The sequence below is a fragment of the Stereum hirsutum genome, assembly GCF_000264905.1.
Source record: "Stereum hirsutum FP-91666 SS1 unplaced genomic scaffold STEHIscaffold_19, whole genome shotgun sequence".
Taxonomy (NCBI): Eukaryota; Fungi; Basidiomycota; class Agaricomycetes; order Russulales; family Stereaceae; genus Stereum; species Stereum hirsutum.
This window is the reverse complement of record NW_006763149.1, coordinates 1,024,643-1,039,967: the sequence shown is the minus strand read 5'-3', so window position 1 is coordinate 1,039,967 and position 15,325 is coordinate 1,024,643. Positions and strand designations below refer to the sequence as shown.

Here is a 15,325-nt window from a genome sequence, read left to right as displayed (position 1 = left end):
AATCTGTACGCCCACTGTCTTCTTTGACCCCTTTCGCCACACTGACCCACGATTTAGTTCTGACATTTTTGTAGTGTGGATTGCGCTTCATAGAGTGGTGCGTATGGTGGACTTGTCATCGGGATGGAAAATTTGTCCAACTAAAGAGAACGCTTTACAGCTCACATCCATCGCACCACTGTCCAAGCTGGCTCAACATTTTCCTGTATTTTACACGAGCAAGATCCACCTCCCTCTCATTCGAGTCCCACCCGAAGACCAGTTCAGACACGTTATCCGCCGCATGCTCATAGCCGCCATGGCTCCCGACCCTCTCCCATTGCCCGCGACAAGACCCGGATTGAAGAAGATCGCACCGTATTGGTACCCGTATACGACCATGGCAAAGGGCAGGTGGTTTGACAGGGAGATATTAGAGGTCGTGTCGACGGAGTTTCGAGACAGGTCGGTGGAATACTACGTGAGTCTGTCTTGTTTTCATGGCCGTGTGCGCGAGTTCAAACCGTTCCCGGGAGTAGCGGTATGCCCTCGAGTCTGGGGTGACTACAGTAAATGGAAAAATTGCGCGACCTGGGACTATCCTCCGGAACGGAGACAGACTAGAGTGAGTTTCTTTCTCTTCTCCAAAAACAATCAATCGGTCTTAGTTCGACCGTAGAAATATTGTCCATCGCCACGAGCCTCCTGTCACCTCAACCCCAGTCCAGATCCTGCATACCGACTACGAACGAGAATTCATCGTCATCAACAAGCCCGGGAGCATCGTTCGTTCGTCTGTTCTCCTTTTTTCTGCTTCGACGCTGATCGAACGATGTGTTGCTAGCCCGTTCATGCCACAGGGCGTTTCTTCTATCTCTCCCTCGTTGAGATTCTGCAACGCGAATTCGGTTTCAAGAAAGTCTACAGTAAGTTTGTGGCGTCCATGACAAGCCAGTTCAACTGTAACGACCTTCTACATAGCCGTAAACCGTCTCGATCGTCTAACCTCCGGCATCATGGTCGTTGGCCTCTCCTCGAAACGAGCACACACCCTCTCCGAAGAATTCACTGCTGGTCAAGTTAAGAAGGAGTATATCGCTCGGTGTAAGGGCGAGTTCCCGGAGTGAGTTTCTTTACATCTGCATACAAACTCGTACTCATCGTTCACAGAGGGGAGACGTACGTCGACCAGCCGATGCTTACGGTTGATCGCCAGATGGGTCTTAACATCATCCATCCCGAAGGAAAGGCATGTTTGATTTTCTTCTGGGCCCTCACGCTCTTCGACATTAACAATCTCGTTCACCAACAGACCGCTCAAACCATCTTCACTCGTCTCCACTACGATGCAAACACGGACACGAGTGTCCTCCACTGTCGTCCCCTCACAGGCCGCTGTACGTCATCTACCCACTGCGATTCAACGCTCTTCCACTTACTCACACATATCGTCACTAGCCCATCAAATCCGTGTACATCTCCAATACCTAGGCCACCCAGTCGCCAACGACCCAATCTACTCCGAAACCAAAATATGGGTGAGTCTCAGTCCTGCATCCACCTGTTCCAAGCATGCTGCACATCGCCTAACTTCAATCGTGCGCATAGGGTCCCAATCTCGGTAAAGGTGGAATCGACATCAACCCCTCCGACGAACGTTCCGCTCCCGCGCCACCTCCCCAATTCCAAACCACCAACGCCCCCAACCCGGAACAACTCTCTCGCTCTCCGAAAACTCAGTCCATCGACCCTTGGTATCCATCCCACGAGAACGATCTTTCCGCGGTGGACCCATCGTCCTCGAAGGTGGCGTCGGACGAAAAAGTTGAAGGTGGCGAGCCTGTTTCGCTAGGTGCGAAGTATCAAACTCAGCCGGTGGAAGTGAAACCTCTTCCGAGAGAGACTGGACATGATATTGGGATGGGATCGCCCGTGCCGCTTTCGGCTGAGGCTGTCAATGTCATCACCAAACTGAGAAACATGAAGGTACATCTATCTTTCTCACATATCAGACCGACACGCACTCAGCAGTTATTTTCATATAGGATGAAGATGAAGACTGGTCTCGTTGGCGAGACGTCGTCTTCAAAGCGAAGGGAAAGCTTCATCCATCAGGTTTGAAGATCAAGCCACTCCAGCCGCAGAGTAAACGGAAACGCGGTGGCCCAGGATGGGTGGATGGGGCTCCACCTCCTGTAGAGGTAGCACAAGAAAGCGGAACCGCCACCCCCGAAGTCGGCCTCGCATCCGTATCCTCTTCCCTCCCCTCTCAATCCTCACCGCAACCTCCACCCGAATCCACTCCCTCCGAATCCATCCCCTCCGAACTGTCAACCGCCGAACCCTCCAGGCCACCGACCCCGCCCCAACTAACCCCCTCCGAGGCCCTCGAACGCTTGCAAACCCACATCGCCGAGCACGCCAACGACCCACCCCACCCCTCCCTCTTCGTCGCCCCTCCCCCCGACGGTCCCACGCCCTCCCACCGCCAAAAACAGGCCGACGCGCAGGTGGCAGTGGCGGATCAGAATGACGGTATGCTGTACTGTCCGGAGTGCTATCTGCCGTTGCATCCGGATCCGAAACCGGAGAGACTGTATATATTCTTGCATGCGTTGAGGTATACGACTAGTCTTGGGGTGTTCGAGACGGGGATGCCGGAGTGGGCGGAGGAGGGGTGGGAGTGGGAGAGGGATGAGTGAGTGGTGGGACTATTGTTGTTCGGTGTAGAGGCTGGAGTTTTGTTGATGTTCGTAGTGTTATTACCGGTTGCCTTCCTTCCTTCCAACGTTCAACCCGTTCAACGTCACCGCCAGTTGGCTTGCCCAGTTCCGAGTTTCTTTGTTCGAATCTTCCCATGACGGGAAAGGGTCTCGGCCGTTCTGGAGCCGACGCTCCGCTCTGCCCCTATCTCTAGCAAGTCGGGTGTGAGCGGGCTTTGTCTCAGTACAGACACATATATTCTGAGCCTCCCGAGACAAGGATCCTAAATTCGCGAACACAGCCCTTCCGCACAAAGACTGATCTACTATCGACAAGTCCTCAATATGTTCTGTACCATGCTTTCTTCCCAACCATCATCATCATCGCTAACACCAAGTACGTTCACCCAACTCCATACTACTGTACTACTTATCTGTCTTTCCAACATCAAAGTACTGATCTCCTTGTAGATCCAGCATCAAGAAACGATAGCCGAAATGGACTGAAGACCCTTGTGAGACGGTTGCACTCTATCACAGGTACATCTGCTCCTCGGTAATGATCTCTTGCCGATGATTGACCGTCTCGAAGATGCGCAAGTGGCCCAAGCAGCATCCCTCCTTGTTCGTGCATACGAAGGATGTAGGTCCCTCCAAAATATTTCCTGTCAGTCTTTTTCTGATCAGTTATTTTGTAGACCCCTCACAAAAAGCACTACTTGGCGGCAACTGGAACTTACATGCCGATTATTTTACGGCCATGATACGAGCAATTGCCCTCGAAGGCGAAATATTCGTCGTCCAGCCACAAGGCTCTGACGAGATTCTGTCCATAAGTTTGTGGACAGAACCTGATCATGATATGTTCAGCACGTTAGTAACCTTGCACCACTCTATTCGAGTCCACTGACGTTGATAATCACGACTTTCAGCCATGAGCAACGTGCTCTTGGATTCGACCACTTCTTCCATCGGTTATCACCCATGGCGCAGATGTGGTGGCACGGACAGTGTAATACAACTACTGTTGAACTCATGGCGCGATCGTTCACGGAAGAAGTATGTGGTTCCTTTCATGAAACTCGCCGGTCCTGAGCTCAAGACATGGCGCAGGAACGACAGCGTTGTTTTTGGTGCTGCGAGCTCGCCACAGACCCAAAATATCAGCGTCGTGGATTTGCCTCAGCTATGATCTCGCATGTGCGTAATGTGAGTATGATGTTCTCTGCCTATTTTACCTCCATATCATCTTCTCATCTCTTCGATACAGTCCCGTACACAAGATCAGATCATTGGCCTTTCTACTCCAGCCGAAGTCAACGTATGTCCTCTCGACCTGCTTGAGGTCGTACCCTACTGATGCCGCTACTATGACAGGTCATAAAGTACCAAAAAATGGGCTTTTGTGAGAGAGGCAGGGCCATAATGAAGGCCGCGACTGGTCCATTCCCGGTCATCGTAATGTCTCTGGACTGTTGAAGCGAATGGTTTATGGAGTACTTGCTTCGGCACGAGTTCTCATCCTTAGTCCTGTACGTTTGTTGTGCGCGCATGAGTTCGTGAGTTATATTATCATAGGTAGTCCGTAAGTACGTTGTATAGTCGTGTATTTCGTCAGTCGTAATCGTATCCCTAGCCTTTATTGTCAGTATTCGTCGCGCTCGTCAAAGATACCCAGATCGAGGACTGGAGGTTGAAGTTCCTTCAACAACCATTTCCATTCTTTCTCCACGTCCGTTTGCTCCACCCTTTTCTCCGATCCTAGTTGTTCATGAAGACTCTTCATCTCATCCCTACGAGCCTCAATCTTCGTCTTGAGTTGTCGGAGTTCGTTCTTGCGTTGGTCGTACTTGTACTCAACTTGGCGTGCTCTACGGTCTCCGCTTTTAACGCAATACTTGTACGCATCATGAAGCGATGGTGATTCGCCACGGATATGATTGAACTGGTCCCGTAAGCGGACTTCGACGCGGGTATGGTGCGCTAACTGATCATCATGGGCCGGATGAGTCGGCAGTTCCACACAAGAAAGTACACTACTCACCTGGAGCTTGAGGAAGAGCTTCTTCGCGACATTGCCATATGCCGGAAGCTCATCATTGAGAGCGGCGGCGGCGCGCTTATATTCTCGAAGTCTGTTGGCAGCGTGCGAGTATTCCTTGAGTAGCGAATGGTCCGGAACCACTTCGTTCAGAAACTGGGTGAAGAGCTGGATAGAGCTGTCGACCGACAATGCACACCTGTAAGCACCACTTTCTAAGCATCTGTGGAGACGCGTTAGGACTCACTGATCGAGCAGGCTCCAGAGACTGTCCTCCTTGTGCGACCATTGACGGTCGACCCTCCTCGTGCCGTGCTTAGGTGATTCCATTTCCGGCAAGTGGCGTTTTGGGTCCTCAGCCCAGTCAAGGATATCACTAATAACGCTCGTGAACCCATCGATGTTATGCTGCAAATCGGAAAGAAGAAGTCTAGTTTGTGGGTGACTGTCGCCTTGGAGTGCGTCCACGAGGTTCTGGCGAAAATAGGACACGTCAGCATGAGCATGAAAACACATCCTCGCTAGGAGACGTACAGTCAACACTCCGATCGCAAGAGTTTTCGCCGGACTCAAAGCCATCTTCTGCTTCTCAAGATCATAGGAAGCTACGGCGAACGATTAGATCAAAGCTCGTGGACATATTTCTGGGGCTACCCACCGGATTGCCCGTGCTCAAAGTTGAAAATGCTACCAGACTTCGAAGGTTGATAGTTGGAGAATAGAGAGAGGGGCCTCATCACAGACGACGCCAATGATGATCGAGGAGACTGGACGGTCGGATTGGAGATAACCAGAGGGGGCCTGGTCGGAATCACCGATGTGGTGGATGTCGAACGCCCTTTGCCACGAGAAGAATTTTCCCCTCCTGAAGGACTCGAAGACACTTTTATTTTCGAGTCAACAAACGGGCGGGCAGGTTTGGTGGCAGGTCTCTTCCTCGGGACATCTCGATCGCCTCTCGTCTGTTGGGGAACGTCCTTTGCTCTGAGCTGTCTCATGAAGACCTGTATATTGAACAACGTCAAAACAGCGCAAGACATAGAATGAGTATGACATACCTCACGATCATTCAACTCAGTATACGCCTCTGAGATGCCGGGACTTGTTGGTTGCTGTGGCGGAGATGTGCGCTGGATGTGGCGTGACGAACTCGGGACACGGGAAGAGTCACCAAACATAATTTCCTCTCCGACGCCTACACCGCTGAGATGAATGACAGGCGGCTTGTGCGACACAGTGGAGCGTCCGACGGTAATAGGAGTAGTTGTTGAAATAGATGTCGCAGTGATAGGTTGAGGGGTAGAGACTTCGGGCTTCGACCGTCCCAACGCGCTAAGGCGAACCCAGGCTCCTCTAAATCCCCGTTTGCAAAGTGTAGCTTCCTTGATCGTGAAAAATGTGTTCGACGGAGACAAAACTTCGGACTGTGGGTGAGCTGGAGTGTAGTGTGTAGCATGTTGATCGAGCATAGTGTCGGGGGAGGGGTACGGAAAGGGCGTGGGTGAACAGGCGTATTCATGCGGAGCCTGCCTAGTTGCCGAAGGACTCGAGCGAAAACGACCCCAGAGCAATCCGCAAAACGAAGACATATCTTGGAGCTGTACTTTTGGGTGACTTCTGTGCGTAAACAAGGTTAGCTGGAATGTCCGGCAAAACATATCATAGATATATACCACGAATGATCAGTCGTTGTGGATGGAGCCCAGGAGCGTCAGGAGATGGTCCAGGAAAGGGCGACAGCTAATGAACTTTGACATAACACAGGCACCCTTTATACTCTTGTGAGAGAAATTATCTGATGGAAATTTGACGCGCTTTGGCCTCCAGAGAACAAGAGTCTGCCACAGCATGCCACCCAATGAGGGCGTCGCTAGGACCATCGGTATGAAATATCAGCAACAACACAAGAACGACGACGTTTTGCCAGTCCAGCCCGATACCGGATAAGAGTTCATACGCTTAGAGCAGCCAGTGGACCTATATAGGGAAACAAGAGCTGCGTTGTGTTCCTCATCTGACGACCAGTAGTTCGACGCGATAGTCGAAGATTGAAATGCAGATGATGTTGAGGCGGGGACAGGCGGGGACAAGGCGGGGAAAGACGCCACACAAGAAATTTTCGATCTCCGACTTTCGTGCAGGTGTCCGGGGCGGCGGCGCTCAAAGCTTTTTCGACTCTACCCATCCAACTATGTACCACCATGATCTCGGGGACGAATCAACGAAAAGCTACACTATTCTGCTGTCATCGAGACTACGCCATCTACGAGGGCCAGGCAAGGTGAAGCCAATATACCTGCGCTTAACGAGCTGCTCAACCTGTGTTAGACGTGTGTGGCGCCTACGTGAACTTATGTGGCTCCCCGTCCACATCGCACCTACTCATCGTTGTTCTCAAGGGTATGTCGACAACCTCGGGAGTCTCGTACCTCCCCAACCATGTTTCCAATCCTGAAGTGGATATGCAAGAGTCTTCACGACTTCTTCAATTCCTCGTCTCTATTTATCCATGTGATCAGTAGGCTGGGTAATATTCACACCCAAGAGGGCTTATCAATCCACATTGCGCCATCACCTCCGAGCGCACTGTTACAGTAACCACCACTTTCTCCAGATCAATATGTCTGGACCACAACCAATACCCAAAAGCTCGAGCGACCCCTTACCACCCCCCACTACTCACATCACTGCAAACGATCCAGTCACTCTGAAATCCACCTTCTACTCGTCCGAACCCTCATCATGGGATATGGCCAAGCCTGACGCATTCCAGATGACCACAGCCTACACGACCAACAACGCTTCTCTCTCTACCTCCGGTCTCGTCGACACGGCCGACCTCGACCTCCACCGTGCCCTTCTCTCCGACCCCACCTCACAATCACCACCTCTCGGTCTCGTGGACCCGCTCGGCTCGGTCTGTCGTATCGTCGACACCGCGCCTGGGTATATCACTCCGATGCATAGGACAATGAGCGTGGACTACGGAGTCGTGATCGTAGGTGAGATGGAACTGCAGTTGGATAGCGGGGAGAAGAGGGTCTTAAAGGCGGGAGATGTGGTCGTTCAGAGAGGGACGATGCATGCGTGGAGGAATCCGGATGATAAGAAGTGGTCAAGGATGATGTTTGTGATGATCGGACTTGGAGATGGAGGTGCGGTCAATGTGGGTGGCAGGATGTTGATGGAGGAATTCGTGGAAGACGCTGGTGATCACAGTGGCGGTGGCGCAGCATCATCAAAATGAGTAAACTGACAATTGAAGGAAATGGGAACCGGGAGAAGGATTAGTATCATAGATTTGAGAGCAATATAAGTGATTGGTCGTCCTTTGATATAGGTTAGTTAGATATTGACAAAACCGAGAAAATGTTTGGGGAAATTCAATTCAAGGCGCCTTCGTATTGGTCCCAAAGGACAAAAGGTCAGCCCTGATTCATGTTCGACTGGCCACCCTCTTCCATCTCTTCTTCCTCATCAGACACGTGAACAACCATGCAAGGCATCGTGTTTTCCTTAACATCGATCGAGACACAGTATGCGCTGAAGAAGTGGGTCGAGTTGAGCTAATACACCATAAACACCAGCGGACGAAACACGCACTTTTTGCTTGATAGGCCGTACCACTCACAAACAAACTCGGTGATGCTGCTGTACCCATATTTCTCGTTGATATAAATCACAAGCCTCTCGTAGTTGTCCCCTCCCGAGGGCACAATGAATTCGATCTTCGCCATCTTCTTGTCGTCCATCAAGGCTACAAACAGGAAGAAGACAACATCAGCGTATGACGAAGACGCGTCGATATGATCTCACGCACCTCTGAGGACCTCGCGTCCGCACTGGGTACAGTACACACCCACATTGACCAGCGCCACGAACGCATCCATCGCTATTTCGGAAGAGCACAACGTCTCACAGAGATCGGTGCGCAAGATCCCCACAGGTCGACCGGCATCATGCTGCAGCTTGACGAAACCGTAGAGATGTCTCATCACAGCTACCGAATTAGCCGGAGACAACCCGCAAGCCAGATACTGCTTCGAATTGCGCATATTGACGATCAACTCCTCGAGATACCGCAACGCAGGCCTCCTCGCCTCGTGTTCGTCGGTCAACGCTCTGAAAACGCCAAACACCACGCCCCGCGACAACCGCATCGTCCTCAACTCAGGAAACCGACGCAGTATCCTCCTCCACATCGAGGGGGCGTTGCAGCAGTCAGCGATATCAGGGTGGTCCTTGCGTAGGAGCTCGTACGACGTAAAACAAGCGTTTCGAACTTGTGAGAGCGGAAGCCTGGTGAAGAGGTCGATCGTCTCATCGAATGGTGTATACATGGATGCTCCTCGATGAGCGTGAAGGGAGAAGTCCCGTTCGTTGTAGTATAGTTCGAAATCGAATTCCGCACGGTCGTAGTCCAAACCTGGGGCACGGTACCCGCGGCACCAATACTTCGGAAGCACTCCGTCTGTCCACCCACCCGCACGTAACATTCGGTGGCCCAAATCGAGTTTGAGGTCGTGCAGGGGCCCCGCGACTTCAGGAGATTGGCGATAGTGGATGTGCTTAGTAAGGAGGTCCAAAGTGCGAATCCATGAGGTGCTCCGGACGTGCCAGTGGTGGTTGAAGTTGATCTCCCAGCGGGCGGAAGGTGGGATGATGAAATGGTCGAGGAATCGTAAAAGGTCGTTGGTCATACATCTGTCGACCTGAAAACGCCTGAGGTGGGGAAGCTCGAAGGGAAACTGTACACCCTTGTCTCGCAGACCGCCCAAAACCTCCTCAACTTCAGGATCGAAGTCCGGGTGGGGGCCCATAGTGTACTTCAAAGTCTCGACGAACGGTGCGTTGACAAGCATAGGAGCGATAAAAAACGCCGTATGTTGCCATCCGCCATCGAGATGTCGAGCATGTTTAACAAGCGTCGTGTCCAACTGAGTCTTCATGAAGCCGGCCAATTTCACGCTGTGTAAACGTGGTGCCTCATCATTGAACATTTTGCGAGGAAGCTCCCAATCCCAGTCAGCAGAGTGATCGATAGCGATGAAAGTTTCGAGGACAGGAGCCGGCTTCGATAGAGCAACCTCTACTCCGGATGGAAAGTAATCTGTTTCAGCACCTAAGTGCTCTAAGTCCATCGTCAGTTCGCGAACCCGATGCATCTCGCAGGAGAGGCGCGCGAAACGGTCCTGCTCTAAGTATTTCCGAACGAGGAAATAAACGAAAAGCGGCTGCGAGGCGGATCGGTCGAGGAATATGCTTATCCACGTAGCCGGGGTATCTTTTGTGATGGTCGTCCAGAGAGAAGGCGAGCGAAGGGAGATGTTGCGCCAGTGGCTACATACTTGCGAGTACGCATACCACTGGGCATCGCGCTCCGAGTCGTCTGTCGCAATGCTCGAGGAGACGATATAGGAGAAGACGATCCGAAAGATTTCTACCGGTAATCGGGATATTGGGGGAGGAGGAAGAAATGTCAGACCAGTGGTGGAGTCTTGTTGAGTTTTTGAAGACTGGTCTTTCGGTAGTTCTACGTCTACACCAGCAGTCGATTCAGTTAAGGCTGGCTAAGTTGGTGAAACGGGTAGTGAAGCGACGAAAGGGAACTCTACCTTGAACTGGAGCAATGTGTGTAGACGTATTGGTGAGTTCAGTATGTGAACCTGATTGTAATCTACTCTCTGAAGTTAGCACGATCCGAACGGTGAGCAGTACGCCACGAAGCGTAACTTATTGAAGACATATTGTGCAGTGAAGAACTGACCCGTAAGACCGCAACCAAGTGTGAAGTTTATGCCCAAAAACTTCCATTAAGCCTGCGAAGGGCTGAGTTGAGGATGGGTAAGAAGGAAAAGGAGTCTCAGATACAGCACATCGTCTCCAAAAAGGGTGGTTCTCAACTTGTCGTTCGTTTGAAATTCAAGGAGTGCCATCAACAATTTTTAAGCGGAGATTCAATTTGTAGCCGCGACACGGGACACCTGGGCCACACCCTCCGACTTCAGGATGGTGCTTTGCTAGCGTAGAGCCATTCAGACGAGGTTGAAACCAGAAACGATGGACTGTTGAGCCAGATAACAACGGTTCGCAAAGGTGCCACAACGGTAAAAATGTCGATACGCAAAGAAATAGAGATTATACAGATATACAACGCGAAGGAGCCAAAATAGACAGAAGAACGAATGTAATCATTTGATGAAGCGCGACATGAATTTCCTATTGAAAAGCGAGAAATGGTCCATTAGCGACATAGACCTTGTGTAGTGGATGGACGCAAAAAGCCTCCAAACCGAAGAGAAGTAGACGCACTTGTGGAACTCTGTCCGGAGAAGATCGTTCACGAATTCGCCCTTTCGGTTGTCCTTGTCTCGCTGGCTAATGGCTTGGTTCTTGAAGATCAAGTCTAAAGACAACGTCGCGGCAACAAACCGTCAGCACGGCACAACCAATGCACCTCACATCGTCGCAAACCTGTCTGCAGAAAACTATGGAAGAAAAGTGACTCACCATCGTCCCATCTCCTCTTCACAGCAAACGTCCCTGGCGCCGTCGTGCTAACTCCCACTCCATTATTCGGACCCTGTCCCAAAGCTGCAGCCAGGTTCAACAGTGGATTCGATGTCGCGATTTCGGCGTCCCGTTCAGCCTGTTGTGAAGCATTCTGTTCTCGCTCGAGCCGTTCCTTTTCTTCCGCCCGTTCGCGTTTGATTTTTTCCAGTTCGCGAAGGAGCTCGGCAGTGTCATCTTCTTCGTCTGAATCTTCATCTGAGTCACTGAGGAGAGAAGGGAGGTTCGCATAGTTAGTTAGGATAGAGTCAGGTGTGCAAGAAGGGCAAATCAAGTAAATGACGACGAGGTAAATATTTGGGAATAAAGAGCGGTGTCCACTCATGATACTAGAGTTCATAAGCCTTGGTTGCTTACTAGCAACGTAGCTCGGGCATGACCCTCCATGCAAAGACAAGATAGAAACCAAGGGCGAAACTCACCTCTCATCACTGTCCTTCTCCTTCTCCTTTCCCTTCCCTTTCGCCTTCTCTCCATCTCCATCTCCTTTCTCCTTCCCCTCATCCTCGTCACTGTCGCTATCCTCGTCTTTGTCCATCTCCAGCGCCTGTTGCAGCAGCTTCCTCCGCTTATTTGCCTCCTCATCCTCACCACCGGCCGTAATCGCCCCAGCCGACTTCGGCGCCTCTTCTAATGGTTTACCTTCTGCCTTTCGCTTCTTGTTACGGGCTTCCATCTCTGCTTCGAGTAGCTCAGTGCGGAGGTCGCGTTTCTTTACTTCGTCAGTAGATGTTTGACCTGCTTGACTGTACACGTCAAAGGTAGTCGCAATCCACCATCAAGAGACAAAATGTCAGACGAGAAGTAGTCGTATGTAGACTTTGACGCACCGAAACTTCAACTTCGTATGAGCAGCCATGTCCCGTACCGAGAACTGGCGCGAGCCACCTTTGACATCTTTCGCCTGTGCGGGGTCCCATGTCGGTCTATGTGCTGTGGACATATTGAACTAGTAGTTGTGAGACAGAGAGTTACAAGGTAGAACCAAGGCGTGAAGAGAAAGCAGAGATGAGAGGGAAGGCAAATGTCGAGACGAGCGAATCGTGGCGTTGAACTGAGCACGGGCGCTTGCGCCACGTGGAAAGCCCGGTTTTTCGGCGCCTCTAATGTTCGCCGCTTTCGCCAAATCAAAGCAAACCCTCATCCGCTTGGACACTGTCCTCTTCACATCGCAAGGGTATGAGTTGGTAAGTACTTAGTCCGCAAGACATTTTATTTTCATGAATGAGGGCTATAGCCATGATAAAGTATATAAGTGGATATAACGCTGGACACAGAGTACAACTTGCGAGTCGACTCTCTCAACTTGAATCTCCCGACGTTACTACTAAATGCGTCTGTGATTGTTTCACCCTCTCAACTAGACGATCCATCCCCTAAGCGCAAAGAAGAGCTAATGATAATGTAATATACTTATATGATCCTCCTATCATATCCCCTGTGCTACTTCGTAGCTACGTTCCAGTCATATATACATACATCAACTACGAGCCATAGAAAGGATTAACGAGATTAACGGTGTGTCTACACGGAAGAAAGTCGTCCGTGACGGTCCACAAAGTAATAGTACTCAACCTCACGTAACTAAGAAAAATTATAAAGCGAGATATCAATAAGGAGAAGGTCGTAAGGAGTATGGATGGAACCTCGGGTGCCCTTCACCTTTCTTGTTACCAGTATTCTGTTTGGATTTCTTCGCGGAAGAGCGTGGTTGAGCGACCATGCACTTCTTTGTTCCTCCTGTAACGTGTAACAGTCGGAGTATGCTAACAAAGATGTGACTACTCAGCTACTTACGTCTTCTTCTGCTGAGTTCAGTCGCTCGACGATATTTGAGCTTGTGCCCGTGAGCCTCCATATATTCCTGATAGTCGTTTATCATGCGTTGGAATTGATTGTACTGGTTCCATTCGTCTGCGTCATTTAACATCCAGAAAATTCAGGAACACTCACCTTTTTCCATTCCCTGTGTGCCGGCTGTAAATACCAACGCCAGTACAGCTGATGCTGATATACTTCAGCAATTGTGCAGCCATAGAATTTCCCGAAAAACATGACAACTTCTCCGGGTCTTTTATGTCCGTCGACCAGCTGGTGCAGCCTCTTGAAATCATCGTACTTCATATTATTTCAGTGGGAAACCCAATTTATACGACACGAGCCAACGGTATGTATTTTCGTTCTTAAGGCAGACTAAACTTACCCACGAGTGACGCGACTGAGCCTCCTGCAAACACCATTGTTTGTAGCTTTCGTCGATGTCGCAGTAAGGCGTGCGATATTCACGGTATTTTCCAAACCACATCGGTGTAAGCCTGGGTGGAGATGCCAGCTCCATGCGTGATCTCTGGAGGAGAATAACGGAGGGATTCTGCAGGGTTGCTGGGATACCCAGGACGAAGATGGAAGCCGCCTTCTCGATGCTTGACTCGTAGATGCTAGTGAGCTGCGAGAAGTCAATGATTCGATGAGATTCGGGGACAACGTGCACAAGTATAAAAAGGAGAAGGCCCGCACCACTGAAGGGAAAATGGAAAGCTAGTAAAGGAAGAAAGTGCAGATGAAACTTTTTGATCGTGCTCTCAAGGTTTATATACAACCTCTAGGTTTTTGTGGTGCACAGCACGAATACCGCACGTCCGAGGCGTTGCGGTGTGCGCCACGCAGGAGATAAATATAGAGGTTGAGAAGACGGAGGAGAACCCCTTGCCCTTGAGTATTAGAGTGTTATGTTCCACACCGAGAACTGGCGCGCACCACCCGGGTCTCATCTTGATCTGTCGCTGTACACATGTTACACTCATCAAAACGATCGTAGCGCGATCGAAGTGGAGAGAAGATGGAGGAGTGATCGGAAAGATGTGCGATGAGACTGAGGATGGATGGCCCTTGACCTGGGTCAAAATAAAAGTCAGTGCTCTCCGATCGGGGTCTGATGAGTGTATCCTAACTGGGTGTTGACCAGGTCAGACCAGTGCAGTTCCAGACGAACAATACTCTCCAAAGTCATCGCCTACCTCGCTGCGCTCTTAATGATTCCGATCCTTGGGACTTGCAAGAAGCGGAAGGTCGAGCTGAGTCGGCAACCTCTCCAATGCGCTCGACTCCCTTGACCCAGAATGGATTGTATTCGTCTTTCATGAAGACCTTGCACCATGTGTGGTAGAATCTCTTATAACTGCTATGAGGGACGCCGCACGCCTGCGATCGTCTTACACGGAGCCATGGACTGGCCATCGAGCGACTGCGCTGCCAGTGAGTTCCTCGTGCCATCCTCGACTCTATATCACAAGAGGACCGCCTGTGTCAATTCTGCGATCAGAATGGCGCCCGTACTGTGGAGAACAAGATCATGCCCTGTCGGGCTGTAGGGGGTCGACATGTTATCAAGCTACTATAGGCGCGGTGAGAGACAAAAGGAACGAAAGCCCGCCTGTCGACTCCTGTGTCGGACTTCACACTCTAACTTGCTGATTTTGAGCCAGCGAAAGGCTTCTACTCCGAACTTCAGTTCACAATGTATGAACAGGAGTTACAGTTGGGCGTTGTATGACTATGCACATCGCCAATAGTTAGTAACGGTATCGGTCGTGACTCCCGCGAAATGTCGAAGAGTGTACAGGCTCAATGGACAAGACTCACACCTATATCAACTCGTCTCCTATAACCCTTCTAACAACCCCGTCCACCAGTTGACGCACCTGATCTGGCGTCAGATGGAGAAGCCTTACCGTCGGGATGCCGTCTATGGCGCCTTCAGGGACAAGCTTTGCGCTGTGGCACTGACGGTCAATAACCTGATGCAAGGGAGCGAAAAACATGAAGACTCACTCCTCGAGATCTAGGTCGAGCATGGTGCATACAAACGGCTTAATAGCTCGAGGCTCATACTGCGGTCGCCGATAGAAGACCACTTTCTGAGTCTCGCCAGATTCCTGCTCTACGACGACTTGGAATTTGACCATGGGGCCAAGTGAGTCTGGGGGGGAGTCTGCATTCAGCGACGGAGCGAACGACAAACATCGAGAACTTA

At 50.8% G+C, this 15,325-nt stretch overlaps 5 protein-coding genes across 5 annotated transcripts; 3 read left to right on the top strand and 2 right to left on the bottom strand.

The window, feature by feature from the left end:
• Nucleotides 1-298: 298 nt before the first annotated feature.
• STEHIDRAFT_135171 (pseudouridine synthase) lies at nt 299-2,681 on the top strand (the record flags this gene model as incomplete). The annotated part of the gene is made up of 11 exons (XM_007310250.1): nt 299-460; nt 519-604; nt 659-764; nt 824-905; nt 961-1,102; nt 1,150-1,228; nt 1,292-1,376; nt 1,438-1,517; nt 1,588-1,965; nt 2,025-2,217; nt 2,497-2,681. The coding sequence occupies 11 exons, from the start codon at nt 299-301 to the stop codon at nt 2,679-2,681; spliced, it is 1,578 nt and encodes a 525-aa protein (XP_007310312.1).
• Nucleotides 2,682-3,173: 492 nt separating this feature from the next.
• STEHIDRAFT_105264 (uncharacterized protein) lies at nt 3,174-5,296 on the top strand. The gene is made up of 9 exons (XM_007310249.1): nt 3,174-3,221; nt 3,274-3,554; nt 3,614-3,740; nt 3,795-3,890; nt 3,952-4,002; nt 4,059-4,671; nt 4,729-4,900; nt 4,970-5,196; nt 5,257-5,296. Exons 2-6 carry the CDS (start codon nt 3,274-3,276, stop codon nt 4,158-4,160), a joined length of 657 nt encoding a protein of 218 aa, XP_007310311.1. The 5' UTR covers nt 3,174-3,221; the 3' UTR covers nt 4,161-4,671; nt 4,729-4,900; nt 4,970-5,196; nt 5,257-5,296.
• A 2,046-nt stretch (nt 5,297-7,342) lies between these two features.
• Nucleotides 7,343-7,969, top strand: STEHIDRAFT_67686 (uncharacterized protein; the record flags this gene model as incomplete). Its single annotated transcript, XM_007309937.1, has 1 exon — nt 7,343-7,969. The coding sequence occupies one exon, from the start codon at nt 7,343-7,345 to the stop codon at nt 7,967-7,969; it is 627 nt and encodes a 208-aa protein (XP_007309999.1).
• A 178-nt stretch (nt 7,970-8,147) lies between these two features.
• STEHIDRAFT_135169 (uncharacterized protein) lies at nt 8,148-10,536 on the bottom strand (the record flags this gene model as incomplete). The annotated part of the gene is made up of 5 exons (XM_007310248.1): nt 8,148-8,265; nt 8,326-8,479; nt 8,543-10,261; nt 10,338-10,399; nt 10,490-10,536. The coding sequence occupies 5 exons, from the start codon at nt 10,534-10,536 to the stop codon at nt 8,148-8,150; spliced, it is 2,100 nt and encodes a 699-aa protein (XP_007310310.1).
• A 275-nt stretch (nt 10,537-10,811) lies between these two features.
• On the bottom strand, nt 10,812-12,274 carry STEHIDRAFT_87174 (Cwf15/Cwc15 cell cycle control protein). The gene is made up of 5 exons (XM_007310247.1): nt 12,123-12,274; nt 11,715-12,038; nt 11,233-11,498; nt 11,035-11,128; nt 10,812-10,941 (listed from the first exon to the last, which is right to left on the bottom strand). The coding sequence occupies exons 1-5, from the start codon at nt 12,233-12,235 to the stop codon at nt 10,914-10,916; spliced, it is 825 nt and encodes a 274-aa protein (XP_007310309.1). The 5' UTR covers nt 12,236-12,274; the 3' UTR covers nt 10,812-10,913.
• Between the last annotated feature and the right edge of the window lie 3,051 nt (nt 12,275-15,325).